The sequence below is a fragment of the Pogona vitticeps genome, chromosome 1 (assembly GCF_051106095.1).
Source record: "Pogona vitticeps strain Pit_001003342236 chromosome 1, PviZW2.1, whole genome shotgun sequence".
Taxonomy (NCBI): domain Eukaryota; kingdom Metazoa; phylum Chordata; class Lepidosauria; order Squamata; family Agamidae; genus Pogona; species Pogona vitticeps.
In genome coordinates this window covers 134,698,802-134,714,029 of record NC_135783.1, presented here as the reverse complement: position 1 = coordinate 134,714,029, position 15,228 = coordinate 134,698,802, and the positions used below count along the sequence as shown (strand labels likewise).

General features: G+C 44.4%; 1 protein-coding gene across 3 annotated transcripts in view; it reads right to left on the bottom strand.

Annotated features, from left to right (window-relative positions):
• Nucleotides 1-686: 686 nt before the first annotated feature.
• The window catches only part of ASAP2 (ArfGAP with SH3 domain, ankyrin repeat and PH domain 2), a 147,741-nt gene continuing 133,199 nt past the window's right edge, over nucleotides 687-15,228 (bottom strand). For all 3 annotated transcript variants that reach the window (XM_073001454.2, XM_020796609.3, XM_020796610.3), the window contains 2 exons: nucleotides 5,987-6,109; nucleotides 687-4,959 (listed from right to left, as the gene is read on the bottom strand). In XM_073001454.2, the coding sequence (XP_072857555.2) occupies nucleotides 4,885-4,959; nucleotides 5,987-6,109 (198 nt within the window). In that variant the 3' untranslated portion in view covers nucleotides 687-4,884. The remainder of the gene's footprint in view (nucleotides 4,960-5,986; nucleotides 6,110-15,228) is intronic.

The following is a 15,228-nucleotide window of genomic DNA, read 5'->3' as shown; positions in this document are numbered from 1 at the left end:
TAAAGCATGATTTCTTTAACAATTGGTTAAAGCAGGAATTTACTGTGAAGATTACAGTTGAAGTGATGTGCTTTTAAAATAAGACTTAGAATACAGTGGGGTCTTGACTTAAGAACGGCTTGAGTTAAGAACATTTTGACTTAAGAACCCCTCTCATAGGAAAATATTGACTTAAGTACTTAGATTTGAGTTAAGAACTGAAAAAAAACCACGTGGGAGGCAGGGAAAGTGCAAAATTTGAACTTTCAGTTAACTGTTGGCCAGTGAAAAGGGTGCCTGTCTGCTTCCTCACTCCTCCCAGCGTTTAGAGAGTGGACTGGGAGACAGTCTTCGGACTGTCTGGTACTGTACTGCCTGGACTGTATTTTCCCTGCCTTCCCTGAACCTTTCTTGACCTAAGAAAAAAAAGAAACAAAATATCCCCCTCTAGTGGTCGAAGGCGGAATAGCAGCTTCCCATTAGTTTCTATGGACGGAAAAGAGCAGATACGGATCAAATGGTTTTCAATGCATTCCTATGGGAAATGCAGATTTGACTTGAGAACATTTTGACTTGAGAACCGCCTTCCAATACGGATTAAGTTCTCAAGTCAAGACCCCACTGTACATATAACGTATGACTATACATTGTATTTTTCAATAGATAGCTCATTGTATCTCTGCATCCAGTAATAGTTAAATCAAGAGGAGGCTTAAAAGTAGTTTATTTTTCCAGTTAAGTGACTGGTTTAACAAAAGTAAAATTAATCATGCTCCAATTATAAATCAATGCATCCAGACACTAAAAATAAGAATTGGTTCAGATTATACAATGCATACAGTTGCTCTGCAACTAAACATCCAAAACCATCACATTGAAAAATTACACATCTCAAGTAGCATTCTGAGCTGCATTTTATGCCCCTTTTAAAAATAATTAACACAGTAATCTTATGTGCTCTCCAATAGTTTGCTAAATATCATTCCATGTTGCCAGCTGTGAAATATGATATGACCTGGAAATTGTAATATCTGGCTTTAAAACAAATGTTACCAGGATATCTGACAAGTATAAGGTAGATTGTCAAACAGTGCCTTAAAAAACAAAATGGATTTTAAAGATAGTCTATTACAAGCCTATGGTCATCATCACAGTAGTGTGAGAAAATGCTCCTGAAAAAACTTCCAGTGACCATGATTTAGATATTGGCAGGAGACTGGAAAGCTTTCAAACCGAGATGAGACTCCAGGCATCTCCTTCAGGTGCACCTCAGCCATGAGGCATACTTAGTGAAATCTGACTCACTGGATCCTAGCCAGTGAAAATTTTATGGGCCAAATACATTTCCAAGTGCTATTTTGCACATGATCGCATTTGAAAGATTATGTGTTGAAAAATACTGTACATAAGTGAACTGTGCAAAATAATGTGCCAATTTATCTTCTAGCGTTTACCAGCATAGAAACATATACAGTAGTGTCAAAAGCCAAACTGGATCCATCAGCATCTGAATAAATGTGTAGTGGCAAACTACTTTTCTAATATACATACATATTTTAGTGGGAACTTTGAATATGCAGACTTAGCTTTGAAACTTGCAACAAAACTGTTTAAACATTCCAGTTTGCTCCCATAAACATTGCAACAGCTCGTATTAACGTGAGTTTCCAACATAAGCCAACCGATTTGCAGCCAAACATTTGACAAAGTTTTTCCTCAAATGTACCATTTTTGCAAGGCATAAAGGGTAAGAACTGGCATTTATTGCCACCCCCTGACAAATATAAATATACCAACTGGGCTTCCCCCCCTTCTGTCTCAACTTATGGCTAGCCGATATATACATAATTTCTGAGTCAGAAATTCAAAGTTCTCTTGATAAATCTAGAGATACAATAGTCACAAAACCTGTGATCAAAGCCAATGTGACCTGGACATTGATATTCTAATTCTATGCTACCAGTGAACATTTTAGGTAGCATATGCAAAATAAAAACCTGTTACAATATCACAATATACAAACATTAAAAGGACATTGCTATGTTTTGTAATAGTCTATTATCTGTTTGGAATTATGAAACCTATTCACAATTATTAACAGTGTTAACTACCATGTTCCAAAGTACACAGTATACAGTGTGAATCTGCAAACATGGACTGAACTGCTTGCAGGACAGTGGTGTTTACATTAGCACTTGGATCAATATCCTACTACATTGTCCCACCACAATGTGCTTTTAAAAAAAATCTAGGCGCCATTACTTCTGTTTCCAAAGAAAAGGACAGCTGAATAAAATTGAGGAACAATTCACAGCTAAGTTTATTTACCAATAATATTGGTGTGAGGTTTTGTTACCTCAAATAAGACCAAAGAATAAAACATGCCAAATGCATACTTGTATAGAAAAAGTATGACCTCACATCTACAAAATATGAGGTGGAACAGGTTCAGGATTTAAAGCTAGTTATCTACATCAAACTATTAAAATATTTCTTTTGTGGAATGGGGATTTTTTTTTTTTTTGGAACAAGCTTCTGGATAAATAAATACAACTATTTTATTTCTTTTCTATCTGATGTCTGTATATTATATGTTCCCAGTATTCAAACACTTTGATTATTCCCTGCTAAGAGTTTTTATGCCTAGAGATCACCAGTGGCAGAACGGCTATCCTTTTACACTGGCTGCCAAGATTCCAGCAAAGAGGAAAATCTGCTAGATATATGGCAAGCTCAGTTTCTACCTAGATATGCTGGCTGACGGTGGAAAACCTGAGGCCTTAGTTGTGTGCTTTTTGCAGATGGCATAGGAATGATGTTTATTCTGGCCTGTCAGGAACTTGAGGATTCACCCATGGTGGGAATTTACAGTAATACTGTACAGGGGTGGGCAAACCATGACCCTCCACACCCATCAGCCTGACCCAGCAAAGCCAACTATCAGAAACACTAAGGATTGTAGTCCCAGCCATTTCTGGACGGCATAGCAGTTTTTGAAACATGCAGTTTTTGCATGTGATTGCGTCATAGGTGCCGTCTTAAAATGACTACTCCAAGGTTAAGGCAAGGGAGCAGGACCTCTTTTTTTTTCTCTCCCTCTGAGGGCAATATGTGATTGGCCAAGACACAAGCACCAAAACTTCCTTACTGGGAGGAAGTGATGATCCTCTGGAAAGTTCAGTCCTCACTGCGAAGAGCAGAGGGGAAAGAGTGAGCCATAAGAAGCTAGGTTGGAAATTGGCAGGGGTGGATGACAGACAAGGACACAGGTAAGGCCATAGGGGGTGGGAGAGCTCCCCCATCTTAAGGCTGTTTCTTCACTGTAGATAGAAGAGAAAGGACCATGAGGCCTTTCTGCTCAGTACCCATATGGTGGGGGGGGGAGGGGGTTTTAAGCTTCCAGAGATGGCTGGCCACAGCATGGCCAATGGAGTATGGGAGGAGGAGTCCTCATTTTTTGAGGGAAGTCCCTCCCTCAGCCCTGCCAACATAGGGTAAATATTTCCTGTCACTTTGCTTGTAGGAATAGGGCTTTAGAGCCTATATCAGCAGCTAAAAGCGATCAAACCCCATAAGTCCTGGTAGAATAGTCTCTTGAAAATACAGCTGGTTTCATCGATGGGAAAGAGCTGCCAAGTTCTTAGGCACATTAATAGTTCTTGATGCAACCAGTTTTGGCCCCTCAGACTCAATTCTACATGAGTGCAAGTGTTCCTCGCACCCGAGGACTGCTAGAGCCAGGGCACTGGAATCAGTGCAATTTTTGTAACAGATTTCCATCAGATGGTCCTGCAAGAGCCCAGTTCTACAGACTCCTGCCTGCATAGACAGTCACCAAAGAGAAGAAAGGTGGTTCTTCTGAGTAAGGATGGGTGAGTGCAAAAGCATACCCCTCTGTACTTCTCCCATGACTATGTACTCACATAGGTAGCCACACAATTATAGCTCAGGTGAATTATCAGGGCATTACATAAGGTCTGATTTCTGCCACTCTCAGTCCTCTCTATCCAAGCATTTAAAAATAAATACATCCCAAATCAGTATTATAAACTTACACATTCTAACTATACTTGTCTGAAGAAGCAGCTCTTCATTTTTAAAAAACTATTTCTTTTTTGACATTGTGGCAGGGATTTCTCTTGGGGGTCATTTGTCAGGGCTCTGGTAGGAGGTTCGTGTACTGCCACCAAGCAGTCCAACCCTCCTCCCTCCTTAGCACCACTCCCTGGTCAGCAGAGTTCACCATACACAATGGATGTGAACAAGGGCAATAAGGGATCAGCGCACAACTTCTCAATGCCCGGGTGCCATTTTATGTTATATCCTCTCATTTTTGTAGTGTACTAAAAGCAGGACAAATTGTCACTCTTAAAATCTGAGTATTCGGTGCAGCTGCACTGTCCTGAGATAGGGCTCGAGACACTGAGTGCAAACAGAGAAGAGATATGCATCACAGGCCCCAAAATGGGCCCTGAAAGGTAAAATAGCTGGTGTAGTCAAGCCATTAGTCTCATAGCTCAACTGGTTTGCCTACTTTTAAAAATCAAGAGCCCCAGGGCCAGAAATGTCCTTCCTTAAGGAAGCCAGAAACCATGCTGCCTAGGATGCTGAGGAAGTTTCAAAGGGGGATTTGCTGTCAACATAACTTGGACTGAATTCCATATATTTCTGAGCCAGTGGCTTGTATTTTGGAGCTTTTCAATTCACCACGAAAATATGTGAGCGGATCTGCTGTTTACAAAGCCAAATCCTTCCATGGTCAAACTGAAAATCTGAAGTTCTGTCATGACATTTCTAATAATGCATCAACAACTGTGTATCACTTCATGAAATATCTTTGCAAAGCCTCCAATTATAGGCAGGAAGCCTCAGAGAAATCTCGAAATGGATCATCTCTCCACCTATTCAATCAACAATAAAGTGCACAAATGATACAGGAAAAGCTCCTTTCCGATTAGGTTCTCCCTCAATATGGCCAATCTGGAAAAGAAATAACACATAAGTAGTAAAGGTTGGAGCTTGTCTGTATTAACGAGCACTCAAGAGAAAGCTGACTGCCAGTGTATAAGCTGTAGCTGGAAACAAAAATGGATCCCCAGCTATGAAATGTAGGATCTCAGGTATGTAGGGGAGTTTTGCTTCAAGTTCTCAATACTTAAAATTAATACAGCTCTAATACGTTCTCAGTTCTTTCTACCATCTAAAACAAAATGAAACAGTAGGCATAATTGTTATATTTACAGAAGTGAAGATTTACTTAACTGCATGATAGTAGATAACCACGCATGATAAGTAGTGTACAGAATAAAAATTAAGCATCTCAATTGTAGGTTGATGCCAAGCTCTAGCAAGCTAAACAATGCTTTGATTCACACACGAGCTTTGTTTCACATGAAGAACCAGTGCAGTTTCTTGGATCCTTGCCTAACATCCACCAACATTCAGTCAAAATGCTCACACTCTCCCTTTGCAACTGCTCAGTCCTTTCCTCAAAAGCAAGGAGGCCTGAAAAATTGGAGGGGAGCCACCGACACCACCCTTTTCAGGGTGCAGTTCAGCAGAACTGCTGAGCGATGGTGAAAGGGAAATGATTTTGCCAACCTAGCTGATGACATGGAACTGGCCGTCTCTGACTTTAATACCACTTGGTAAAGTAAGTCTAGGGCACTTTGTTTTGCTGGCCTCACACAGCTAGCGGGGCTGGTGAACTGGCTCTTTTCACCAATGTCCAGCTGTTTTCTTGAGGAAGGAAACTGAGGAGATCATGGAGAGGAGAAGTTTAAACCTTTCTTCTTCACAAACTCTTTCCCAACTACTCAGAAAAATAGCTAAAGACCAAAAAAGATGGAATCACTCTTGAAGTGGCACTGTATGACTGAGTAGACTTCCCTTTCCTAATGAAACAGTATTCTTGTTCACATCTCCTTTCCTGGATAATTTTGAAAAGATAAAAATGAACACCACATATTTTACAGTCTTTCAAGGATTTCAGCTGAAAGATACTTACCCACCACTCCTGATCTTCCTCACCATCAACTATGATAATATCACCCTCTGAAAATGTTAGTTCATCTGGATTATCTGCTACACAGTTATAGATGGCTTTTACTCTCTTGGGCTTTGTCTTGGACTGAAATACAGAGAGAAACAAAAAAACAAAAAACAAAAACAGATGATCTGTTAAAGACTAACAGGTTTTATTTGGCATAAGTTTTCATGAATTGTAGGTTTCATGATTTCTTCACAACTGCAGTCACAATATCCTGTGCTGTTTTGTTTGTTTGTCTGCCTGCAGCAGACCCGTAAGGCTCTCTCCTTAAAACAACTATACCTCAGTTTAGTCATCAATTGGAATAGGGTGCAATCAAGGAATCAGAAGACTGAGACTTGGAAGACCAGCTATGAAGAAACTAGAAAAGATCTACTGCTGTCCAACTCACTGGTTTAGGTCTCTGGCTGTGGAGCTAGAGGTTGGGAGTTCGATTCCCCTCCTTGACAGTGGCTGGACTTGATGATCCATAGCAGTGGTTCTCATCCTTGGGTAACCCGGGTGTTCTTGGACTGCAGTTCCCAGAAGCCTTCATCACCAGCTGTGCTGGGCAGGGCTTCTGGGAATTCCAGTCCAAAAACACATAAGTTACCTAAGGTTGAGAACCACTGATCCATAGAGTCCCTTCCAGCCTCACAGTTCTAAGTTTGTTGCTGTTATCTTCAAAGATAGGGATGTGTTGGTGGATGCCATGGCCAAATAATCCATACTATAGTATTCCCAATTACTATGTATGTATGTGAAAGATACAAGGAGGAAAAAATCAATTCATTGAAAAAAATAATGTTGGAGGAGCGGTGCACTCTTTTCACCAGCAAACGGATGACATAATTACTAGGGCGAACCAGCCTGGCCCCAGAGCGTTCCTACCCACACCTTCCTGACTCCCTGTCAGGGGCTATTGATTTTAGGTGTGGGTATGATGGCCCCATTCTGGTTTGATTCCAGTGTGTGTGATGGGATTGAAGCAAAGTGGCTGGCCGGTTGTTCCTCTGGAGAAGCTGCTTTATCAAGACTTCCTACATGTACTTCTGAAGATGCAATACCCCTAATAGTTAGGTTACCTATCTGTAACTTTGGTTCTTCTAGTGGTACTCTGTGAATTCACACAAATGGGTTAATCCTGCGCCTGCACAGGACGTCCGGAAGATTCTAGAGCTTTAGAAAAAAGAGTCAATTAGTCCTCCCCGAGGGTATATAGGCTCCGCCTCATCCCTCTCCTTTCAGTTCCCTAAATCCGCCATCACCGTATATAAAAAGATAGCAAGGTATCATGACACGGTATCATGACGGATAGAGAGGAGGAAGGGAGGGATGTGTGAATTCACAGAGTACCACTAGAAGAAGCAAAGTTACAGGTAGGTAACCTAACTTTCTTCGTAGTGGTCTCTGTGAATGCACACAAATGGGTGAATGGCAAGCTGTACTCACCGGCAGGAGGGCTGTCACGATATCAGAGATAATAGTATCGCCCGTCCAAACGCTGCATCATTTTTGGCTCTGACGTCTAGGCGGTAGTGTCTGGCAAACGTCAGAGGGTTGGCCCAAGTAGCCACCTTGCAAATGTTCTGTAGTTGAACACCCTTGAATAGAGCTGTCGATGTAGAGACCGCTCTGGTAGAGTGGGCCTTCAAACCGTCTGGTACAGGCCTATTGGCGAGCAGGTAAGCCAACTGTATGAGCTGAACAATCCACCTGGATATTGTGAAGAAGCAGCAGCACTTTTGTGTGGTCCATGATAGCACAGGAGGAGATGCGGGGAGCCTTGATATGATGACGGTAGAAGGCAAGAACTCTTCTGACATCGAGGGTGTGGAGTTTACGCTCTAATGGCGTGGACAGAGAAGGAAACCGTGTTGGAAGCACAATGGACTGGTTGACGTGAAAATCCAATACCACCTTCAGTAAGAAGGAGATGTCAAGGTAAAGGGTGACTTTGTCAGGGTGCATTTGGAGGTACAGAGGATCTGACCTGAGTGCAGCCAGCTCACCCGCTCTTCTGGCCGATGTAATGGCTACAAGAAATGCGGTCTTCAGCAAAAGCAGTTTCTCTGAGCAGGTAGCCATAGGTTCGAATGGAGGCTTGTTGAGAGCTTCCAAGACGAGTGGTAGAGACCACTGTAGTACACTGTGCTGTGAAAGAGGCCATATGCTTTGTAGGCCCTTCAGAAATCTTTTAAGAGTAGGGTCGGAGAAGAGCCTGGTGGAGCGCGATCGAGGAGGTTGGTGAGCCACGATTGCCAAAATGTAAACTTTAAGTGTGGAATGAGCCAGTCCCAGGTTGAAGAGATGGAGCAGGAAGGTAAGCACCATGCGCAGAGATGCCGGTACTGTGATCATGCCTTTGGCTTGAACGAATTTGCTGAAAGTTTTCCATTTGTTCTCGTACAGCCAAAAGGTGGGCAGTTTTCGGGCTTGGTCTAGGACCGCACGGAACGTAGGGATATCCTCCACGCCGTCAGGTGAAGAGACCGGCAAACCACGGTTGGTGCAGCCACCATGGGGCAATGAGAACTGCATTCGTTTGGTACTGAATGATCCTGGTTACGGTCCTGAGGAGAAGTGGTACTGGAGGGAACAGGTAAGTTAGTTCTCTGGACCATGGTATGAGGAAGGCATCTCCGAGGGATGAGGTGTCTATGCCCGCCCTGGAGCAGTACCGGTTGCATTTGGTATTTCGATGGGACACAAAGAGATCTATCGTGAGCTGTCCCCATCGGCTGCATAAGTCTAGGAAGACCTTCTGGTCGAGGGCCCATTCATGCATTCTGGTGGGTAGTCAGCTCAAACGGTCTGCCAGGGAATTGTCTTTGGACTCAATATGGATTGCTTGGGGAAAAATGTGGTGGGAGAGGCACCATTCCCAAAAACGTAGAGTCAAACAAAGGAGGGGCCTGGATCGAGTCCCTCCCTGTCTGTTGATGTAGTGCATCACTGTGGTATTGTCTGTAACCAACTGTACCACGAGCCTTCGTATGTGGGGCAGGAAGGCTTGAAAAAGAAAGGTTACTTACCTGTAACCATGGTTCTTCGAGTGGACCTCTGTGAATTCACACATATGGGTTTAGTCTGTGCCTGCGCTGACATTCTCGGAGCATTCCAGAGCTAAAAGTAACAATTTTATGGTATGATCCCCCATGAGGCACAAGCTCCTCCCACCCAAGATTCCCCTCAGTTCCTGCAATTTGTCCGCCAGGCACAAGAGTTATACAACAATAAGATACCTGTGATGGACAGAGGGGAGGATGGGCGGGTAGTGTGAATTCACAGAGGTCCACTCGAAGAACCATGGTTACAGGTAAGTAACCTTTCTTTCTTCTTCGTGGCCTCTGTGAATACACACATATGGGTGACTGGCAAGCTTACTTATTGGCAGGTGGGACGTCACGGTAGGAAGGATGCCAACACATTTCTGCCAAATCCAGTGTTACTGCGTGTACCTACATGTAGCCAGTAGTGCCCCACAAAGGTAGATGGCATGGATCATATTGCTGCACGGTAATGTCAAGAATCTCGATTCTACTCTGGATGCAGCCAAGGTAGACAGCACTCCATGGAGCGAGGCTAAAGCTGATTAGACGGTGACTCGTCTGACCACTGGTAAGCCATAGATACAGTGTGGACCATCGATCTAGAGATGGATAGGATGAAACTGGACTTTCGAAATTAAAAGAATGAAAGCATAAAAAGAGCCTGTCATCTGTTTAGAAGTTCTGGCAGTGTCCAGACAAAATGCTGGTGAGCGTCTTACATAATTATTGTGGAGCATGTGCTCTAGAGGAGATGATGGTGATCTGAAGAATGATGGTAAGATGAAGCACAGATAAACATGAAAACTAGTCGAATAGGTCAAAAATGAGACATTAAGGTAGGAAGTCACTTTATCAGGAAAATTGAATAAAAGGTGGATCGAATCACAATCCAGCTATTTCCCATGTTCCCTTGGCAGATATGACAGCCACTAGGAAGGCTGTTCAAAGTAAGTAATTTCGCATTTGAAGAGAAAATGGGCTCGAATGGCGGGCACATGAGTGAATTTAGAATGATCTATAGACCATTGAGGAACAATGCGTTTACATGGAGGACAGGTGGTACTGAGTCCTGTGAAAAGATGTTTGACCCTAGAATGAGACAAAAGTCCTACGTACCAGAATCATCTGGTTAATGGGCAGCAGTAGTAGATATATAATATTTTAAAGCATAAATAGAAAGCCAAGTAGGCAACAGTTTCAAAGAAAGTTGTTAAGGTAGTTCTTTGTTTCATTATATTTAATAAAGATTTCATTTATTTACAAATCGACATCGAGTTTATGGTTTTCGAGCTCGATCGAGCACTGATGCCAAAGTGGGAGTATTTTCCAGGTTGGCAAGTTCATGGCCAATAGATGCGGATGGTAGACCATCCTTCCCTCCAAAGATAGGAGGTAAGTCACCAGAGGGAACTCACATGTGCCTGTCTATATCGATCTGAGACAGGCGAACTAGAACTACTTTGGTCATCAAAGAGGTATTTGGATCATGTTTGATTAGGAATTATGGTGATGGAAAATCCATAGAATAAAAGGTATCGGAGGGAAGAGTTATGGCAGATTCCCTGTCCACTGCCATATGAAAATGTCCCCGACAGTGTTTCCATCCGCACCTGCACAGGAGCAATAAAACCTGTAGTCGGCGTACGGACCCCAGTGAATACATCAAAGGTCGGTACTTCCCAACGGTGACAGAACCGAACTTGCAGTTAATTGGATTAGGGATTCTCTACTTGGTCAAACAGCAAAAGATACCACTATTGGAGTGGTTCGAGGCTGAGTCTGTATTGCTTTAGCACTGAAGCCGTGGAGGTCATAAATCTGGGGAGATGTTTGCTAGTTTTTGTTTTTTTTAAAAAAAAGAAAAATATACGCCATAGTACCAGTACAGGTAGATGTCCATATTTTGCAGGGGAAGGTTATTATCAAACTGATGCCCTGTACCATCTGAAAGACCTTGCAGATGTTGAAAAATCAAATGGTAGTGAAACCTTAGGAATTACTGATTAGATAATAGTGTTGAGGGTGGAATCTGAAACCTACGGTAGAATACACATGAAAAGATTTCTGAGATCAAGGACGGGACGGATGCCTCTGTCCTTTCTATGTATATAATAGCACAGAAGTAGAAGCCATTGCATAAGCCAGATGTAGGAACTTGGAATATGGCATGTTTGTTCAGGAGGCAGAGGTCTCTTCCTGGAGGATATAGACAAAAGAGTAAGTCTAACGTTACTCAAAGAGGAACAAAGACAATTATATAATGTAACCTTGAGAGATGTGGTGACATTTTTTATGAACCGAAATGTCTGGGAGGCTGAAACTCCAGATATAGTAGAATGGACTATGGGTAGAACCGAAAGAAGGACGAAAGGGCTGTTGGCCCGTATATAATTTAGCTGTTTTCCTATTCTGTGTAAAAAAATGTTCTAGTGTCACCAGTCTAAGACTGAAGAGACTGGTACCATGTAATGGAAGACATTCAATTCTATCCTTTGCCTTCTTGATGAGCCAGTGGATCCTGACTAGGCGAGCCTTCTATAAATACTAAGGATGCGACAGCAGCTGAAGCTCTTTGCGTGTCTAGCAGCAATCCTGTGTTGCTTTGCTAGAGTCATGGTCTCAGAGTGAGAATTTCTAAGCTGTTTTAATGGATTCCAAGTGAGGTAGAATCTTAGACTATAATTGCTCTAGGTAGGCGCCTATCGTGATTGATAGTTGGCCACATGGAGCAGAAGTGATTGAAGTGTAAGTGCTCAGCTAAGTGATGGCCGGGTCTGGAAAAGGCGGTTCCTACATTCCCAATCGTCGGGATGCGGTGAACCGAGAAGTGACCTGTGCAAATGAAAAGAAGCACACTAAAGGTGACAGAGGATGATAATGGATCACATCATATTGGATGGAGATTTGTTCAAGGAGTGAGATCCGAGCTTATGCCCAGAATTGGCAGATAGTCAATTCGAAGCTGGGACCGGTCGTGCTTGATCATAATGGGCCTCGACACGAGATGGATTGGAATTTGGAAAGCATCTTTTCCTGCCGAAGTGTAGATATGGTAGAGAAAAAACAAGAACAAAAATCTTCTCCATGTTGAGGTCGATCCTAATGGATTCAACATAAATCGAAGATCGTGGCAAAGCTGGTAGCTATAATAGAAATGAGTCAAACAGATTGATTAGTCAACAACAGAGAAGTAAAAAGACCGCTCAGTTTTGCAGTCCTATCTGCAGTTCTGCCGGTCAAGGCACTGCCTCCCACATGTCTAGGGGCGGCGGCTGGTAACTTTGGGGTTGAGGCTTTTAATGTTCCCGGAATGCTGTAGGCGGATGGGAACATCTTCAGGCTCTTGCAGATGTTACAGCGCAATGACTGTGTCGCCTTCTAGAGCCTGAGCAGATTATAAAGAATAACAACTTTTTTTTTCTGGCTAAAAAGCCATACACCAACAAATGGCAGGTCCTAACCTGTCAGTTGCTTAGACACTGGTTTTCAGGCATATTGAGCAGCAGTGCACTCGTGATGCACCTGCAACAGTGCCTCCTAGTGATGTGGGAGGCCTGAATTGTAAGGGTGCACAGGAGCTACCCACAGGGTTGGCACCACCAAACTCCATAAGTGGTGATGATAATCCCTCACGGCAGAGGAGTAAATGGCTACATGGCACCCCAAAACAAGTAACAACGCCAATTAAAGAACTCCTCATCTGTTAACAGTAAAAGAGTGCGACCATCTGCGACAACCAAGAGGGGTATAGGAAGATTGGTTGGAAACTCTTCCACCACCACCACCCCCCCGTGACTCATGTACGTCCCAATCCTGAATAAGGAAAACCCTCCTGATGAACAGGGGAGAAGACTGACCTAGCACGAGCCTGACCAAGCACAGGCTCAACAGTCATAGAACGGAGAAGGCCGAATGGATTAACAGCAGGTTCGGTCAAAGCTGCGAACATTGTGCTACCGAGTTCGAGGGAGCACTACACCTGTGAAGCCTAAGTGGAGGCATAAAGCACTCCATAGCCCATGGCTCAGAACGATGCCAGGTAGAGCGGGATGGTGATGGTGGCCAAGAGCTCATAGCTCCTATCCCAAACAAAAGGGACTGGTCCTACGCAACCTTGTCAGCGTCACAGGACCTACCTGAGGAAAATTCTCCAGACTTACCTGACAGCGGCAGGGTTCTCGGGTGGACCCTTGTGAGTCCTTTCCCTATGAGCCTATGCGGGCACTGGCACCTGAGACAGGGCTGCAGGCTACTTTGTGAGCCAGCCCATTGATAAAGAGGGCTGTTTTGTGCGAAATTAACAGCCACCTGCAGGTGCTACCCCAGGCAGGAATATCACCGACTAGCAGGGCTAGTGGTGGGAGTTGCAGCCCCCCCTTCCAGAGGCAAACTAGGGCTGTCAAATGCTGCCAGAAAGCTTTCACCTCAGCACTTGGTTTTGGAAATAGCAGCCACGTGAACAAGGCCTCTGATAAATCAGGCCCAATAAACCAAACACCCAAGGGCTTTACCCCAGACAGGCAAAGCACTGACATGCAGCAGGAGCTGAAGGGGCCCATTGTATCCCCAAAGGGAAACCCAGGCCTTACCTTATGTCTCAGGCACATCTGCAGCCTTGGCGTGCAGTTCCCTCCAGAAGTCGCAGCTACATGAGCAGGCGCACGAAGGAGGGTTGGTGTGCAGCACTCACACACAGAGGCGCTTCCCATGTCAGGAGGAATCACTGACAGTCAGGGAAGGTGACCGGGGCAACAGGAGGCCCTTCTTCTCTAAGGGACAGGGTGACAGAGCCCTAACTCCTGCAGCGTCAAATCAGTTGTATGAACAAGCCCCTTGAAACAATCATCCATCGATGATTCACCAGTCTCTCTCATGGTTGCTCAGAGAGAGGGTGTGGTGAGACATGCCTCCTTTTCACTCTCCTCTCCTCACGAGATAGAGAGACTTAAGCTCCAACTCAGGAACGTCAAATGCCCACCCTCATGTAGGGCTAAAAGGGCCATGGCCGGACTGGACGGTAGCGCAGTCACTGAATGGCCAGTTGGAGCAGAGAGGCTATCAGGCGATCCAAAGTCTGTGCAGGTAGAGCTGGCACGTCGTCTCCTCAGAGGCAAATTCGCTAGCCTCTGGCGAGGATTCCTCTGTTGATGTAGACTTAGATTTTAAGGACTCCTTGGTATTGTCGGGTCCCCTACTGCGGCCTGCACCTATCTGGGTAAGATGTAGCTTACTCAGGCAGAAAATCATTAATGTGCCTGAGAGTCAAAATGAGTAGGCCGAAAAAGGCGGGAAAGGAGAAAGAAGCAAACAGTTGAAGTGTGTGTGGAGGGGGAGGGGGGTAAGCCAAGTAGCTGGCAAGCAAAAAAGAAAAGAACTCACGGGGGATCATAGATTAGATAATTGAGAAGGGAAAGAATCCAATTTAGAGGGAATTGATCAATAAGCTAAGGGGAAAAACCCCTGTGGAAATAGCTCTATGCTCTGTAGAACTTTACAGCACGGCGGAAAAAAGGAACTGAGGGGAATCTTGGGTGGGAGGAGCTTGTGCCTCATGGGGGATCATACCATAAAATTGTTACTTTTAGCTCTGGAATGCTCCGAGAATGTCAGCGCAGGCACAGACTAAACCCATATGTGTGTATTCACAGAGGCCACGAAGAAGAAGCCTTGATGACAGCCAACAGTTCTAGCTGGTTGATGTGGATGGCTCTTTGGTGCAAAGTCCAGAGGCTGTGCGCCCGTAGCTCCTGGCAGTGTGCTCCCCATCCTGAGGGGCTGGCATCTGTCACGACTTGTATGGACAGATATGGAGGGTGGAACAGTCGTCCCAAGGAAAGATTGTTGGGCATGGTCCACCAGATGAGATGCTTGGCTACGAGAGGTGGGATCCTTAGCTTTTTTGTAGGAGGGTCCATCATGGTATCGTACCGGGTGAGAAATCAGGACTGGAGCGAATTTTAGTCTCACGAAGAGTACGACTGAGGTAGTGGACGCCTTCAGGCCTAAGAGGTGCAGGGTATTGTGCGCAGTCAAAGTCGCGTACGGTGTGAACTTGAAGACTGCTGCCTGGATTTTGCAAATTTGCTGAGATGGTAGGAAAGCTCTCATGCGAATCGAGTCCAATGTTGCTTCTATGTAGGAGCCAGTCTGGGACGGTATCAGGCTGGA